At 38.0% G+C, this 17,900-nt stretch overlaps 1 protein-coding gene across 1 annotated transcript in view; it reads right to left on the bottom strand.

Annotated features, from left to right (window-relative positions):
- Positions 1–17,900, bottom strand: part of LOC112567173 (relaxin receptor 2-like) — a 38,224-nt gene that overhangs the window by 14,971 nt on the left and 5,353 nt on the right. The window contains 2 exon segments of the mRNA XM_025243751.1: positions 611–757; positions 3,218–3,394. Coding sequence (XP_025099536.1) covers positions 611–757; positions 3,218–3,269 — 199 coding nt within the window. The 5' untranslated portion in view covers positions 3,270–3,394.

A 17,900-nucleotide genomic window follows, 5' to 3' on the forward strand; every position in this document is an offset into this window, starting at 1 on the left:
AGAAAGAAGGAGACGAAGATAGGCAGAAATAGAGAACGTACCAGACAAGAAATGGAAGGGAGATGAATGTCTGGATAGACAGATAAATCTAGATGGAGGAAGTAAAACTTTTTCAGCTTTGGAATTCTGTCAACAGCAGATCATCAGAGCTTCTCGCCAGCAGTTTTCTGTCTGTGCCATATCCTGTTCTTGCGACTGAAGCTCTACACAATTCTCATTAAAATGCAGCCCACTTCAGTTCACTCCTTGACATGCAACCTCCACGAATCGTGTCTTGAAGGCTGAAATGTTCATCCCTGTTCTTCCTGCCTCCCACCTACTCTGCTGCACTTATTTATTACATATAACATCTTCCTCTTACTGCAGTCAGTCAGTCAGTCAGTCAGTCAGTCAGTCAGTCAGTCAGTCAGTCAGTCAGTCAGTCAGTCAGTCAGTCAGTCAGTCAGTCAGTCAGTCAGTCAGTCAGTCAGTCAGTCAGTCAGTCAGTCAGTCCATCTGATCAGCAACCTTGGTTTCTCTGTGTGAAAGTTGTTGTGTAAGGACGTGTATGCTCTCACAAGATAGGTGAATAAAAGCAAGGAGGGGATAGATGAAAAGAACAAACAGGTACCGCAATATTTTTCATCACTGCCATCATGGCAGTCCTCTTTGCCGTCGCAGAAGAAGGCCTCGTCAACGCACCCGCCATCGTCACAGGTATAATTTCGGGACGAACAGATAACAAAGGAATTTTCCCTGCCTCCAAAACCCAAGCAGACTGAAAGTATAAAATTCATACTTTGTACTTATTATCTCTCTCTTTCTCTCTCACACACATTGATAATGTGATCATATACACGCACTCGCCATGCCTCTCTAAAGCTACCCCATCCCAACATTCATCTATACATAGATTGTGTTCTCATCCACCTTCACAATACACACAGAGCAACGAGCAAGCTGAATCTTGTCTTTTCCGTGGATATAATTATTTCTATTATTGTCTGGAATTTAAAAAAAACGTAAAAAAAAAGGGAATCTGGGTCCATACGCATGACGTAGAGATAACGTTACCTCAGGGTTGGCTGACGGACCGGAAACATTGTGAAGTCTTGCAACTGAAACCTAGGAGATTGCTAACAATATTCCAAACTCTGTCTTGCGTTTAGACCACGACATGTATAGAAGATTGATGGAGACTATAGAGGTCTTGACGGAGCTGTAGGTAATGAGCAGAAATAGAATAAATATTCGGTGTACAGGTCGAGCTCCACTTGGTAACTACCATCGTTGGTAGAAGAAACAAACTGCGACCACATGTCAGTCTCTCTCTTCCACACAACGAATACAATCACCATTGCTATCTACACATGCAATGTTCGCTACTTTAGTCTATGGTCTGTTAGCTTAGTAATTTCCAGAATATGAGCAAATTAATCAGCTTCCCTTCGCTAAAGCTAAAAACATCAACAAGCATCAGCTTTCCTGGACCTTAAAAATATGTTTAACAGTGATCTCCGCTTTCAAAATAAAATAAGCAGGAGAAAGTTATAATTGTCATCATTACGTACACGCATGCACAAGCTTCTTCCGTCTTTGACCACCACTACAATTATACATCCACCTCCTTCTCCTCATCCTCCTCAATAACAGCAATCTCACCAGCCCACACACACAAATGAGACCTAGTAGGGGGATAAGAAAGGACGACCTGTCTCAGCAAGGCGCACATTTTTTTCGTTGCTCTTAGGCCAACAATTTCTCTGGAAGTTTGCGTGTCTAATGTTCTCGAGTTTTTTTCGTTTTGTTTTGTTTCCTGGCTTATTTTTTTGTTTCTATTTTTACCATCGTATACAAGGAAGTTTACCGTTTGTGCTATTTTAGGAATAATGATAATCATACAATCTTTCTGTCTTTCGGTCTGTTGACTTTTCCATTGTGTCTGTCTTAAATGTTCATTAAAACATTTTAGATTTATTTTGATCATTCTTTTAATTTTAACACGTCAACTTTGGGGATATTATCTACCTTTCTTCAAGCAAATTTCTCTTTCTAAAATCCTGTCATATATGTTAATTCCAAATTGAAGTGACTGTCCATTGTTTTATGACATAACGCTAAAAGTAAAATGATCCAAATAAACTTTAAACTCCAACTATTTCAAAAAGACTTAAAAATAGGAATTTAATGTCTAAGCATGAAAAATATGCTATCGTCTATGGCAGTGGATGCCAACCTTTTTCACAAAAGCCAAAGAATCTGCGATCCCCGTGAGAGGCACATGAGAAGCCATTTTTTAAATATACGATGTATGTGGTTTATGGTTCTAGATTAGCTGTGATACATAATGTTTATGACCTACTCAAGTAGGTGGTTTATTACCTACTCATGTACTACATGTAGAAAAGCAAGAAGATTCTTTCTGGCAAAAAAGTGTCAGGGAATCATGCAGTGAATGCCTTTTGCTAGGGGCACAAATTCTTTTACTTTCGTCAGAAAGCCAGACTTTGTTCCTAGCTAGCTGGTGCTCCATCCGTACAAACCCCACGGACATTTCACTACTGTAGACCAGTCAAAAAGGGTATTTATCTTCTCTACAATATGTTCACAATTTGCAGTAGTTTCTAGTGCACTACAAAATAGAAACTATTCCTTCTTTGATGCCCTCTGCATGAATTCATTTTACGAAGACAAGTAACAGAGAGCATGAACTGACATCCGTTGATTTCCCAGTTTGAAATGAAAACAACGGAGATCGCTTCATTTCGTTCAAAACCTGCTTTGTCAGATATTCAGACAATCCGTAGTGTGTCTTTGAATAATGTTATTCGAGAGAGATATTTGTCGCATTTCGATCTCACTGGCATCCCAAAGAATTACTTTTACCATCGTCAACATGCAGGATTTTATATATTATAAGCATCTGGACAATCGTGTAAGGGTTCTTTTGTTTCGCAATATCCAATGCCACCTCAAAGGAAGCTTGCAACACTGCTGCGGTCTGTTGCTGAAAAATTCCCGTGATATCGAGTCTTTGACTTTTGAGACGAACTTCATGGCCTCTGTAGGTGATTTCCAATTCTTTCTTCAAAACGGCATCCAGATTAAAACTCTGAAAGCGAGGCTCAAGTTTCCTGGTGGTAAAAAAAACAAAAACAAAAAAAAAACAACAACAAAAAAACAAAAAACCAAAACAAAAACAAAACAAACAAAAAACCCAACATTGTGCCATACTCACTCGCAGGGAGTCCAGACAGAACGATGATGACGACCTCAGGGATAGCTTTCATCTCATAAATTATTTACACGTGTTGTCTGCACGTGCCTTAGGTCCTTGAACCTTGCTTACGTCGTCTTCATTCGCATCCGAAGAGACCTCAGCACAAAGGTTTTCTCCAGCCAGCAGCACACCAACCTGCAAAGAGCCATGTGATGTAACAAATAAAATCAACCTCTTAAGTCCACCTTGCCTCCTGAGTCGTCTGAGCGCCCGCAAGGCGTGAAACCAGCGATGAGGCAGCTGCTCCGTCCTCCCATCCATCCACACACACACACACGCCAAACCTTCTCACCGCAGTATTGCGCAGTGAAGATGTAATTACATGTAATAAGTTCTGCTTTATTTTTGGTGAAGAAAGATTGACAGCCCAATTTTGATACATGACTATGCCATCAAATGCTGCCCAAGAGAAAAAGAACTAATGGCTTCAAGTCTTTTGTTACAGACATTAAGGCAACTGTTGTGTTATTTGTTTTTTTTTCTTTTTTGTTTGTTTGTTTTTTTTTGTTTTTTTTTTTGTTTTTTTGTTTTTTTTTTGTGTTTGTGTTTTTTGGTTTTGGTTTTGTTTTTGTTTTTGAGGGGATAGCTGTCAATTGAAAATTTCTCGGTTCGCTTTGAAAATCCAAGTCGTGTACGAAAAAGGACCGAACCTCATGCAACTGTCTACCAATGTCTTGCTTTTATTTTTGTATAACTCTCACACCTACCTTGGTTACTGGTAGTGGAAATACACGTCTTGAAATAACAACAATCTCACCTTTCCATAACACGAAATAGTCATTATTTTATATAACTCATTAGTTAATAATTAACAGAATAATAGAAAGAGTTTTAGGTCATCTTTTGTTTGTCGAAGTTTAAGGCTTGTATGTCGAAAGTAGAGGTTGTTTACATAGAGTTTAAAAAGAGAAGTTGAAAAGGAGCTTAACCCAATAGTCTAAAATAAAGATGCACTCAGACTGGTACTTAAAGAAATCCCGACAACAAAAACTGTGTTTTCTGGTGAAATTTCCTGTTAGGAAAGAACGATAGGTTGGAAGAGTTCACGGACCGCCTCGAGAAAGTTTTTTCCCATAACCGTGCACCATTATGACGTCATTTCCTGTGCCCTGTAAACGTTGCCCTCGGCCACACTCAACAAGTACCATCTTATTCTTGCCAGCAGCTTTGTGGAATCTTACTGGACACGACCTAGTGGGCTCGCATTACATGCGGCTGTCAGTATAGCAGTTTAATATTACAGCCGTTCGATCTTGAAACGTTCTGTTCGTCTGACACGCGCCCCCTAGCGGGCAGACTGTCACGCGCGCTCGGTAACTGCCAGACGTTTGACCTCGCAAGATTTCTGACAGTTTCTTGGTGGAAATTGCGACTTGTTCATTATAGGGAGGAGGAAAGGCAAAATGGCTTGGTTTCCAAAGAGGCTGACAGACACAATGACAGGCAAACTGAGCAGTGAACATGGAAAATGTCTGGACGGACGGAGGGACGGAAGGAGGGAGTGAGGGAGGGACGGAAGGACGGACGGACGGACGGACGGACGCAGAAAGAAATAATTAAGGAACAAAATGATTTGCGAGCGAAGTCCAAAATGTCAGTGACACTAATGCACTGAAGGGTAGAATGTGGAGGGTTCGGTCCTCTGATACTTTCCACCCCTCGGCACACACGTGACAACACGACGAAAGGAGTGACCGCGCAAACTGATGAACAGATTAGATTGACATTAGATTAGATTGACACTAGATTATCACAAGTGATACTCTGTAGGGTAGAGAAACGCACTTTTTGTTCTCACCACCAATTAGAAGAAAAGAGAATAGAATACAAATCGAAGCGAATTTATTTAAGGAATAGAGAGAAAGAAGAAAAAAAACTTTCATGAAGATTTCAAATGTGGTGTCTCCCTTAACGGACGAGAAAAAAATGAGTGATTTATGGCAGTGGGGAAGTTTTATTCACTTAAAAATACAAGGACAATAACAAATTATTTACCGATGTTTGGCCCATTTCCTCCTTGACGCAAATGGACAAATGGACAGCGGTAACACGAGAGGCGAGGTAATGTTTTGTTTAACACTTCATAGAAAAAAGTCCTCAGTAAACAGACATGTTGGCATTACACTGCAATTTTATTTTTTTATGCTACGTATTTAGAAATTTTCTGTCTTCTCTGATTACATCCGGCTGCTTTTTTGTTTCTTTCGTTCCTTTTGGGTAACCTTGTAGTCCGCTGGCAAAAATGAGAGGGCGTAGACTAAAAATAAACCCTGGGCAGGACTTAAGTTGGACGTGAAGTGACAAGTGTGTGGCCAGACGCACAGCCAGTCGCTAAGTGCTATTTCACGGATAGTTATCCACGACCATCATAAACCACAGACACTGTCGCTAACGGTTACACACTAGGTACACTCAGTGCCCAGCAAACCCGTCGTGTGTCGGGCCCCAGGTCATAAGTTCAGTCACAAGCCTTTCTCTCTTCGTCCCATTAACAACCTTCTAATCTTAAAAACCTGATAATCTTCCTTTTTTTGGCTGCATGCAGTCTTTTCTTGACTTAATTTATGGACCCCTAGAATTATTTTTACGACATGAATGAAGATAACGTTTTCTATTCTGACAGTGTAATCTGTTTACCGGACACTTATCTTAAACAAAGGAGATTGAGAATTTTGTAGTGGAGACCCAGCAGAGTAACAGGTATGCTGGAGATTTTTTACAATAAAAGAATCTGAAAGAACTTGTTTCAATCGTGTATAGATAGGAATTACAGGTCATCATATTTACATAAAATCTCTATAAAAAAAACCTGCTTACATTATTATCTCTTTCATCATAATATTATCAGTTAAATGGAGTTTACATCGACCTTTTTTGTAGTTATGTTAAAAAGACTTTTTACACGAGACGACTTAATCAGCTATATAAATTAATCCCACATTATATTTTAACGAAAAGTGCATGGTATTTTATGAAAGATAAATTGCATTTGGATCCTCATGCTATATCATTTTGGTAGCGACGAGATAGTAAAGATTTTCTGCTGGTGTGAGACAAACCTGCCCTGACAGGGGCCAAGCTTAGGCCAAGGTAGCAACAAGATGACAAAAAATCTTAGGTCAATCTTATTTTTCTTTCATGACATTCTTTTTGGTGTTTGCTCCAAGAGAAGCTAGTCGATTTTTTTCAGTATGCTACGTCGTTTATAGTTGTTTGTTTGACAAATGAATATAAAATAATAAAAAATAATAATAAAATAACTAAGAAAGTATTGAAAAAAATCTGATGAAAAAATCTGCGGATTAACCTACTTATACGAAGGATTCCGGCATAGGTAAACTGGTTCGCACTTACCGAGACTATAAATACTCTCTCCCTCCAATGAATCACCTGATCCACAACCTCTTGCGCAATACATTTGTTTCACCGTGAAATCTTGGTTCCCTTGAAGTGGCCCTGTCAAGCCTGATGAATCATGTTGCGAAGAGACTCGTTCAACGCTCCTTTTGTGCGACTGTCACGACAGGGCTATAACACCGAGAACTGGGTCACGTGTGTCGTAGTGCCGGCGGCAGAAGAGGTTAATTAATTCCACGAGAGAGCCCATTAACCTCCCACAATCATTTGCTCTACCTCTCCATGTGAATGGAGCAACAAACGTTTTCATAACCACATTATGTTTTGCCCTCCATTTGAAAAGTACTTTTATTTTAAGCAGCTCTTACTCATCTTAATTCACCATGTTCAGTCACCTGCCTTCACCTCTCTCAGGTCAAAGAGAAGAGAAAAAAAATTAATTAAATAATATATTATTCACGCACTGTACACTCAGATATTAGTAATTTTTAATGTCAAGACCTTAAGCTTCCAAAATACAGGCTAGACTTGAATAAATGAAGAGAAAAGGTAAACCAGAATAAAAGTGAAATGAAACTCATTGTAGCTGCTTCTTTACCAGAACACATTTTCTAATCTGATCATTTTATTAAATAATAATTTTGGTGAAAGAAAACGAAGAGACTGATTTAAGTTAAAATTTTTGCTGTGAATTTCTCAACGGATGCATACTATTCACTCGATTATCCTGAAAGTGTTGATCTGCCATTTTTAGGATGCTGGTTTAATCTCTAAGCGAGTTAAAATATTTAAATAAATGAGAGTAAATGTTTGTAACCTACAAGGATCCTGGTATAGAGTATAAACATTCTTGACGAGTCTTTTAATCAAACACTTCAGACCTGAATATAAAATGAGATTTGTAACAGTTCAGAAATGTATCAAACAGTGACTTCTATCACTGACTGGTTACCTGAACAGTTGTGATATTATTTCTTCTTTTATATATCTAAGATGTTTCTCTGTCACTCCACCCCATCGTATCCGATCTCGTTACCGAGACTGATTGGCTTAGGACTGGAGACAAGACAGAACATTAATACCAAGACAATGGTTGGTCTATCTCTGTAGGTGGCTTTTGTTTCACTTTCACCATTTCTCTGTCATTCTTTTAGCTATGTGATTCCGGCCTGCTCAATATATTCTCGTACTTTTGTCTACGTGCTAGACAATGTTTGTGTTATTTATCGACCAATAATAATAATAATAATAACAACAACAACAATAATAATAACAATAATAATAACAATAATAATAACAATAATAGCTCATAGTCAGCCTAGAGCTCATTGTCTTCAAGAGTCCCATCCTTACAACTGTATCTTTATTATTATTTTGCAATATTGAAGTAAATATGCTTGTCTAGGCTGTCAGTATTTTACTTTTGTATGCTAAGTTGAGGTGTTGCATGTATTGTATTATATACAAAATTTATTTATAATGTTTAAATATCCATCATTTCTCGCATTGTGTTATGCTTCTCTCGGCTTATTAGTCATCTACAGTGTCCTGTGAACACACTCTCATTTCTCTCGATGTAACATCTATGTACAGGGCTGTCTGACCGGCCGTGATGCATCTTGAGTACCTGTGCTTGTATATAGTGGGCTGTTGTGTATCAGTTTGTTATGATGGTGTGCAATGCTGCTGTGTCTCTATGTTGAAAAATAAAATTGTTTAAATAATTTATTTTACGAAAGTTAACGACAAACACTGCTTTGCTAATGAGTCATCGACAAGACCAGTATTAAAGCACTTTCTTTGCACCTGTTGACATCGACACTAAATCTGTTTCTTTTTTCTAATACCATCCACGGCAGGGGGGAGACTTTAATTGAGCTTAATTTTTGTTTGAAGTAAGAAGGGAGGAGCGAGCGCCAAAACGTTTAAACACATTCACTCTTTCTCTCATCTTTCTTTCCTGCTGTTCAACTCATTTTGTGTGGCTGTTATGAGAATCTGTTTCCAGTTCTTTCAAATAACGTGCTTTGGAGTCTCGCGAGATTAATCACGTTGTTTACTGAGAGTGTTTTCCCTACAATAGCGCATGCGCAGTGGTTAAACATCGAACTTACTTCCGGCGATTTATCGCGGCGTCGTCAGGATTGCAGGAAGACCAGGATTTCCTGAAGATGCTTTTTTGCTTGCATTAGGAAGGAACGGTAAATATGAGCTGGTTGTGGGAGCCGGGGTTGTCTGGCTACTGAATCTTGTCGGTCAGCTACCATTTGTGTGTGGCTTTTTTTTTTTTTAATCCTTCGGATTTTTCTAAGTCTCATTTATTGCTTTGTTTGTACGTTTTTCCCTCCTTTGGTTCTACCATACCTACATTCTTCCTTACCGCGCTTCTTCCGATGTTGTCCCTTTCCAGGTATTTCAGTCATTTTGTCTTTTCAAATTGTCCTTGTCTCTATGTTTGTGAAAGCCTGATGAGTGTTCTCTATAACTTAGACCATAATAGGGGGATGGGATAAGGGAGTGCTTTTGCTACCAATATACTTTCTTCATTTCCTAGTTAAGTGATGAAAGAAGTGGCTGGATTTTTTAAAAATTGGGTGAGCTTTTGGGGCTAAAATTTGTGAAAACAAAAACATACTTCCTAACCGGCTTCTACTTGAACACATTTATTATCTTGTGAAATCTGTACACATGTGTGTGTGTGTGATTAACTAGTATTTAGCACTTTCCTTTTTCCTTTGACAAAAACAAGAGTTTTAATTCTCAATTTTTAAAATGTTGCCAGGAAGGTGAAATATCAATACTTCAGAGTTTTACAAATAGACGAGATAAATATGAGATCATTTTAAATTAACTCGTTTCGAAAACGTCTTGCTTTTCTTTTAAAAATATACAAAAAAAAAATCACGTAGAAACCAAAAGGAAAAAGGGGACAACCGCCTCCTCCAAAAAAAAAAAAAAAAAAAAAATACCGAGGGGGCAAGTATCTCGTCCTCTCCCCCGGCCAATGCTTGAGATGTGGTTCTTTACAAAGCACAAAAAGATAATGGAAGAGAGAGAGAGAGAGATGGACAAATGACAAAAGACACAAGAGGCAACAGAAGAAGCAAAGGCTGTGTTTCTAGCCCTTGATCTTTAGAAAGGAAAATAAAACACCTTTACCGTGAAACAAAAGCATTAATCATTTCTTTTTTTATTTTGGCACACATACACGCTAACCTTGAATGTGATTAATATGATTATAAGGTTTATCTTTTTCTGAAAATTATGTAATTTCTTGTGATTATGATCAACGGTCGAGTCATTTCTGAATGAGTTTTGCTTCTTGTTGAGTGTTGTTCTTTAACGTTTAACACTGAAAAGTAGCAGATGTGATGCTACCACCAAGTCCTCACAGGTATGTGCATGGCTGCACTCACGCACCTCTTCCCGTTGTTTACTGTCAACATGAAATTTCTCCCCCATCCCCAATCCTCCATCTCCTATCCCACAATGCCCAGCATCTTCCTACACCGATGCCAAAGACTTGTGTGTACAGAGATGGGGCTTCTGTTGCCTGCTTACCATACTCATAGTGATGCTAGAGTTAGTTTACTTTAAGGCGCTGAAGCACTATACACCACACTGATAATAGGTCACGGAATTTTAAATGCTTTTTTAATAAACAACCAAACAAACAACAAATTCTTAGATATGTCTGTGGATATAAACAAGTTTCACGTAAGTAAACACGTCTTCCCAGCCTAAGAATATATTTTAAAAGCATGTTACCCAATTTCCATTCGTTAACTTTTTTCAGTTGAATTACATGTCCGCAAACAGTTCAAAGAATGCTTGAAATGTTTATGACCGAGGAAACGTGTATGAATATGAAAACAATTACATGCCAGGGAAGAAGATTCGTGTAAAAATCTTTTACTGATTTCAGTTGCAGTCAAAGCAGAAAGGTCATCTACTCAGATGTGTAAGACTGTAATGTTTACACTAGGCCTCACCTAATGAGACAGATTAAAGCACATATCAATTATAAAAATTGTCACATCACAAATATTGACATCTTTCTGTTTATGATGAAGCTTGTAGACGTGTACCTAAGATTGGTGTACATCCAGATCTTGCACTGGGATGACACCCAGTCATTTAAAAACATTGCTCCTCCCTAGTAATTGAATAAGTTCTGTCTTTGAGTGCAGCATCCACTCACTCGTTCACCACCTACCTCTGATGTAGGTGTCATTTTACCGTTTAGTGCTAGCAACCGCATTAACCTGTTTCTTTTTGTAGGACATGGAAGTTATTTTTACAAATTCTTTGGCTATTTTAATCTTGCCGGCGGCAGAACTTGAACCGAGCAACCACTTCAAGCCAAGACCTTGGGAGAAACATCTTAAGCATCGTCCACTTCTAAGGTGCAAAGCAGATAAGCGATACTCAAAATAACACAAAAAAGCATTTTAAAACTAACATAAAACCACGGTGTATCCAACCAATCTGCAACAATCTTAAAAAGTAAGAGTTTATCTCAAAAATTGTAGTGAGGAGATATTCTAGGAACGTCGGCTCATGAGTTAGTTTTGGGAGAAATGAAACATTAGAGTGTAACTATGTTCTCGGTTAGCTGAACAAAATTAAAACTTCTTTCATGGTTTATTAGAAAGAACCGTTAGTTTGAGATGAGGCATCACAGTTCTCACACCATATGGCATGATGTATCTGAAATTACAGTGCACGTGTGCTACTCTTTTAATTTTTTTTGCAAGTATCAATGCTCCTAGGTAAGCTAATTAATTGAAAACTATGTTGTGAAACACTTTCTGACTTTATGAGAGATAGTTTCTGCTGAACACGTGTTAGAGATATTACTTCAGAATGAGAGAAAGAACGAAAATGAAATGATATCGGAAATGGTATTACAACTAAACTATTAAATGCCTGCATATTTTTCACTGCTGCTTCATAAGCCTTCCCATTGTCAAAGATTTCATTAAATAACATTAACAACATACTAATATTTTTGTCGCAAAAATACTCCATTTTTAAATGTGTATTTATACATACCCTGCCGTTAATACAAGGCAAGCATCACTGTTGAATAACATGGCGGCAACAATAAATAAATAAATAAATAAAAATAAAGAGGTCTATTCAGCATCTATAAGCAAAGAGGTCTCAAAATGTCTAAAGCAGACGGAAACTACAAGAAAAATGCAGTTTGTTTTAACTGACTCACCTAGTAACTTGCTCTAAGGGTCAGTCCGACCACGAACAAAACCAGAGACCACAAACCGCTGTCAGATGGGAGGATACCTGCATGGAAGCACCAGAGAGTCGTCTCACCTTCAGAGCACACGCACCTGAGCTCACCTGGAAGCTTGGTGGATATACTTAGTGTCTAGCATCTGCTACAGTGGCGAGGGGGGGCGGCTTAAATACCGCCGCGGCTTCGCGAGCCCCAGCGACTTTTTGTACTTCTCTTCAGTCGCGCCGCCTTCCTTGACGCTGGCGGTTGTCGCCGTGGTTGTCGCCGTGGTACAGATGTGCTTCAGTCTCTGGTGTTAGATGGACGTGTGACAGACAGCTGCTTAGGTACTTTGGTGATTTGTTGGTACATGTGCTTATTTATTGGTGGCTACAAGTTCAATCTGCTTTGTTTAATGGTTTGTTGATGATAAATTGTTTGGTAAGCTTGTCTGGGAAACATTGCCAGGTGTTCAAGTAAGACAAAGAGCTTGAATCTTCAAAAATTCGCTGCCAGTTTTAGAACTGAAAACATTTATGCATCTGATCTAAGAATAAGAATAAGAATAAGAATAAGAATAAGAATAAGAATAAGAATAAGAATAAGAATAAGAATAAGAATAAGAATAAGAATAAGAATAAGAATAAGAATAAGAATAAGAATAAGAATAAGAATAAGAACGATTGTCATTTGTTTTCTCACACATACGCCTCAACCTTAACATACTTCCTATTCCAGAGAGAGAGAAAGAGAATAAAAATATAAACGAGTAATCTATTGCAGGTCTGCACATATTGGAAACTTTAATGAATTTGATGTCTTTCAAGTAAAAAGAAAAACAAACTGTCAGTAAGTCTGTATCAGATGTCTCACTATGGCGGAGGCCTGACTAGTGAGATGACAAACATCACCTCAGGGGGAAGATGACTGCGCCATTCAAAGGTCATTGACGTTTGCCCCACATTTTCTCAAGTTTTGCCCCTGGGGCAACGGCTTGCCCCCGATTCATAATGGCTGGAGGACCAGCATGCACCTACCGACCAGGAACTGTTATCGATGTTAATAAACTGACACACGGGTATCAATAATAATAAACATCAGACACAGACGTACCAGCTGCTATAGATGGCTAATGTGGGTTAGTGGGAGCAAGCTCGGGTCTGATCACAGCCTGAAGACTTGTTCAGACCTGTGATGAGGGTACTTTGCTTAAATTGGTGTCTTATGGCAATGTCCAGAATCCTGGCTCCTATGTGCACGCGGTGTATATTGTAGAAGTAAAATATATTTTTATATATACATAAAACAAGAAGAATTATATATAAAATAGAAGCACATCAAGGTAAAGTTTAAAGGTAGGAAGTATTAAGTTTACACATCTATCTTGCCGTTGCAAGTATTCTTCCTGAATTAGGAATATTGTGTAACAGTGTGTGGTTATTTATTACATCTTAAACAACTGGTAATATTCGCACTTATAGGACTGTCTCCTATTGTTTCTATGCATGTGGCATCATTCATCCTAAGCTTTTTTTCAAGCCTGGCAACTCTGTTCAAGAATAGAGTACAAGCAGTTGGTCTTCGAGATAACATTTGAAAGTTTTCCCTGACTTACACATTTGTCTTATTGTCCTCTAGCCTGACAGAAACTCAGTTCGTGATTGTGTGACAGGAAACCCAAGGAGAATAAACCTGTTGCTCAGACGAGGATGAATGTGTGTCTTGGAAGTATTATATGACTCTTGGTTAATAGCGAAGATGACTTCATCATGAATGTTGGATGTCTCGGTAATAAGGCGTCGAGACACTGACCTCGACAAAATAATGACTTTTCTGGAAGTCTTATATAGTCCACAGACATAAGCATCAGGTATGAAATGTAGTCATTTGCTTCGTATCATAAAGATTCTTTACCTTCTTTCCTTTTTTGTCCTGTCCCATTTTTTCTTTCTTTGCGATTTTTTTATTTTCGTTTTTTTTTTCGTTGTTTTTTTCCTTTCTTCATTTTTTTTCAAGTTTCATTCATTCTTTCTTTTAATTTTCTATCATTATTTCTTTCCTTTTTATCTTTCTGTTCCTATTTTATCTTTGTCTTTTTTTTTTCTCATATTTTCTGTGTTATTGTTTTGTTCCGTTTCTTCTCCTTTTATTATTTCTATTTTTTTGTCTTTCTTTTATTCTTTATTTATTTTTACAACCATTTCTCTTTTCTTTGCTCAACCTCAATAACATTTTTGTTCAACTCGACAGTTATAATTCCCAATGATGGCCTTCACCGTTTTATATTGCTGAGATTGGGATGGGAAAAAATTTTAAGTTTGAGATGGACTGTTCTTTGCTTACTAAGCTTCCGTAATGTCCTGAATTTGGATTTGAAAAGTATTTATCTGAAGTAAGCTTTAAAATATCCGTATGTAAATCCGTGAAGGCTTTGCACTTACAAATGAAGGCCTAATGTATAATTCTTTAAAAGTTAGGAACTTCTCAAGCCCAAGGACACTGATTTTCAATTATTCAAACGAGATTAATTTTTTTCCTCTCTCCAGTCTGTCGATATTTTGAGACCAAGCTTATCTCACAATGAAAATAAAACTACTGGTAACCAAGAATATTTTCAACACAATGCTCCACCTATAATGTTGCTTCCCTATTGCCGCCAAATCCGTTGATGAAAGCAATGGTGTGAGCGGGTTTCACATTAAAATCTTTCTTGAGGTGCTGGTGGAGTGTAGACCTTATCAAAGAGTGCTTGGTTCAAATTCCGCACTATAATAGGTAAACAGAAAATTGAGCTTCGCAAGACTGTCTGAGGACTGAATCTTTGAAAGAAGACCTAGCGTGGGTTGTCGGATGGAATAAAATGACTTAGAAAAAAGTCCGAGACTCCGTTTTTACGACACGTGGGGGAGGAGAAGTCTGGTCGTCAGCAGATGAAGGAAGTTGGTGTCTGAGGACTTCGCTGAGTTACAGACAAAAAAAGAAGATTCTAGAATGCTTGATTCACTTCAGAAGGACAAGAACAAAGCCAGATCGTGATTTTCTCGGCGTGAGATCAACGGGCAGGAACACCGAAGCAGATGACAGGTTGAAAAAAACTGAACAGAGACATCAGAAGGGGATGAAAGCAGTTGAGGAGATGGAGATGCTGTAAGACAAAGAAATGGCACATCGCCTGAAACTGAAAATCGTCTCTAAGAGAAGGTCAAGCAGGATAAAGAAATACATGTATACTAAATATTCTTACCTTTCTATAACACTAGAACTACAGAATAATCAGTTCAATCAGCCACACAAGCAATCCAAAATTGCTTCATTACAACCAAGGAACTGCTCTCACGAAACAATGTTTCCCGACCAATGAATTCGCTCAAATGATGTTCCTGGGATGAAGAATAAATGTTTTGTATTCAAGTAGATTGTTTAAACAAGCTCAAGAAAGTTTAAGGCTAGAGGACTGGGGAAACCTTTGAAACTTTTAGACATGTTGTAACCTGTAATAGGAGTTTTTAAGCTTAATAACAAACTCTCTTACCCACACTATTTCTGGTAATAAGGAATGGTAGTGAGGTTTAGATTTTGGTTCTCTTTGCTTATGTCTTCTGGTGATAAGATGCGTTTCATGTCCTCCTGCACTTTGCTCCCTGCGTGTTTCTGGTCTGCTGCTGTGTTTGATTAGTCAATGCCAGAAATGTGATATTTTCAACTATGTTACACTAAAACATTTTACTGGACTGAGTTTGCGAGGGTCACTTTACAGGAAACGCAGGTGCTTGTGGGAATGAAGACCTGTCACAGCTCGCCACAGGTGAGAGACAACCAAATGTCTTTACTGACGAGTGTGAAGGTGATGGGGACTTGTGACTTTATCTCACCTGTCTTACCTGTCAGCAACCTCACGCCTTTCACCGGCTACACGCTGCTTTTGGTGTCTTGGTACTGTGGCTATAACCATAGCAACATAGACAAATCTTTTGTTCTTGAGACAACGACAGCCCCACGACACTCCCATGAGCCCCTTCATCAACCATCTGTCCCAGAGGTTGTTGGGGGTGGAATCGCCGCTGGTATGTGCAAGCAGTGCATCAACCTGTACACACCTGTCATTGTACAGGCTTTTATTAACTGGATTAATGTGGATAGTGAACGTTTGATAAGATTTAGCAAGGAGCTTCTATAATTTTTTCATTCTTGTGTATTTATGGCGATGCCGCCTTATAAATGTGTTCGCGTGTCTATATGTAAAGCACATTGAGTTTGGTTGATGCTGGAAAAAGGCGATATACAAATGTACTATTTATTTTTTATTTATTTAAATGTTAAAAATCCACAATCTTAAACTTTTTAAAAAACAGAGCCATGTACAATACAAGTCCACGATGTTTCTTCCTCTGATTAAGTTCACTCATATAGAATTCCGTGAAACTTTTTTTGTCCCCAAATAAAGTCAAACATTTTATAAGGAAGCTAAAGCAAAATTCGTCCCCTAGCACATGAAATTGCTTTTTTCAGCATCAGATATAATCATTCCTCCCTGATGTATTTCTAACCATTGCCTACAAGGTTATTCTAACCTGCTGGAAGATTGTCCATGTGGCTTCTGGCAACGAAGATGACTGTGATACCTACAGACCAGTTTTCTTGCTGATCTGTGCATTTACTCTCAAATATAAACTTTTCTGCTGACAATAACAATCTTTCTCTGACCAGTTTAGAGTGGTTTTATCCAGAGTGATTTTTTTCAATTAACTTTATTTTATAACAACCTTGACTCTTTTACGATGAAAAGATCACCGCAACGATTTATTTTTATATTTCTTGGGTATCTGAATCTGGTGCAAAGGGTTCATGCTTAAATTAGAAATTGTTTGCGAGGGAAATTGAAAAATTTATGTGGAGTTATTTACCAGATGGTGTCCAGACCGTATTGATGAAGTCAGAAATTTGACATATGTTATTGTGCCTTCAGGCAAGTTTTAGGTTTTCTTTTATTTCTGATTTACATTGAAGATTATGTCACTGACATAAAACATGTATCATGTTATTTGATGGCTATTTCCTAGTCTTTACCTGTACATGTGTAATCCTAATCTTAAAATGAATTGTGCAATCTGACATTCAAACAATATTCAGATGGGCCGAACTAGCAAACGTTCAGTTTAATGAAGATAAAATTGAATTAATGAGTTTCATATAAATGGCCTAAAATTTTAAGTAGTTTTAATTAGTCCTGCAAACAAATTTGCAGTTTAGTTCAAATTAACTATTGATGGGACAAGCATGTAAATTACGTTTCTCGAAAAGCTTTTATGTTAAGTGACTGTCTGAACCAAAATAAATATTAGTTGAGTAAAAAAGCATTCAAAACCATGTACAAAAGTTATATTTTACCATTTCGTATTACGCTGATGTTTTCTGCGATGACTTTACTGACTTACAATCATTAATCTTAGAAAATCCTGAGGCATAAAGGAAAATAGTCCTTCAAAATTAGGCAGTACATCAGGATTTGTTAGTCTAAAAGAAAGAAGAAGAAAAATTCACAAATACTAGTTAGCCTGACTGGTGTGTCCACTAGTTCCAGTCATGGGATAAATAAGGAGGATTTAATGATACCAAACATTTTTACCGTTGGAGTGATAAACTAGGTTTGGAGAAAGATCCTCCAGACTGGGATCTGATGTCACCTCAGTGACTAAGGTTGAATGTTTCACAAGTGACGTGTGCCGATAAAGACGGGACGGGACAAAAGAAATGTACATAGACGATAGTTGTCAGAAATGCACCTTCATATCCTCCTCTTTGACGAGCCACGATCCTTTCAAAAATCACGTTTCTTAAAATCTGAGTCAATAACCTCTTCCATTCTAAGGAAAAAACCTTTGAAAACCGTTAACAGAAAAAAATAAAAGCCTTGACCTCGTAAATGGTTACGGAAACGAATTCCCATTATTAAAGCTGCACTGGGCTTAGTCTTGACAACATAATCTGGTGCATGTACATTCGTGACGTCAAGAGGTTTTTGTTTTTACTTCTTTATCTATGTTTGTT

The sequence above is a fragment of the Pomacea canaliculata genome, linkage group LG6, assembly GCF_003073045.1.
Source record: "Pomacea canaliculata isolate SZHN2017 linkage group LG6, ASM307304v1, whole genome shotgun sequence".
Classification (NCBI taxonomy): Eukaryota; Metazoa; Mollusca; class Gastropoda; order Architaenioglossa; family Ampullariidae; genus Pomacea; species Pomacea canaliculata.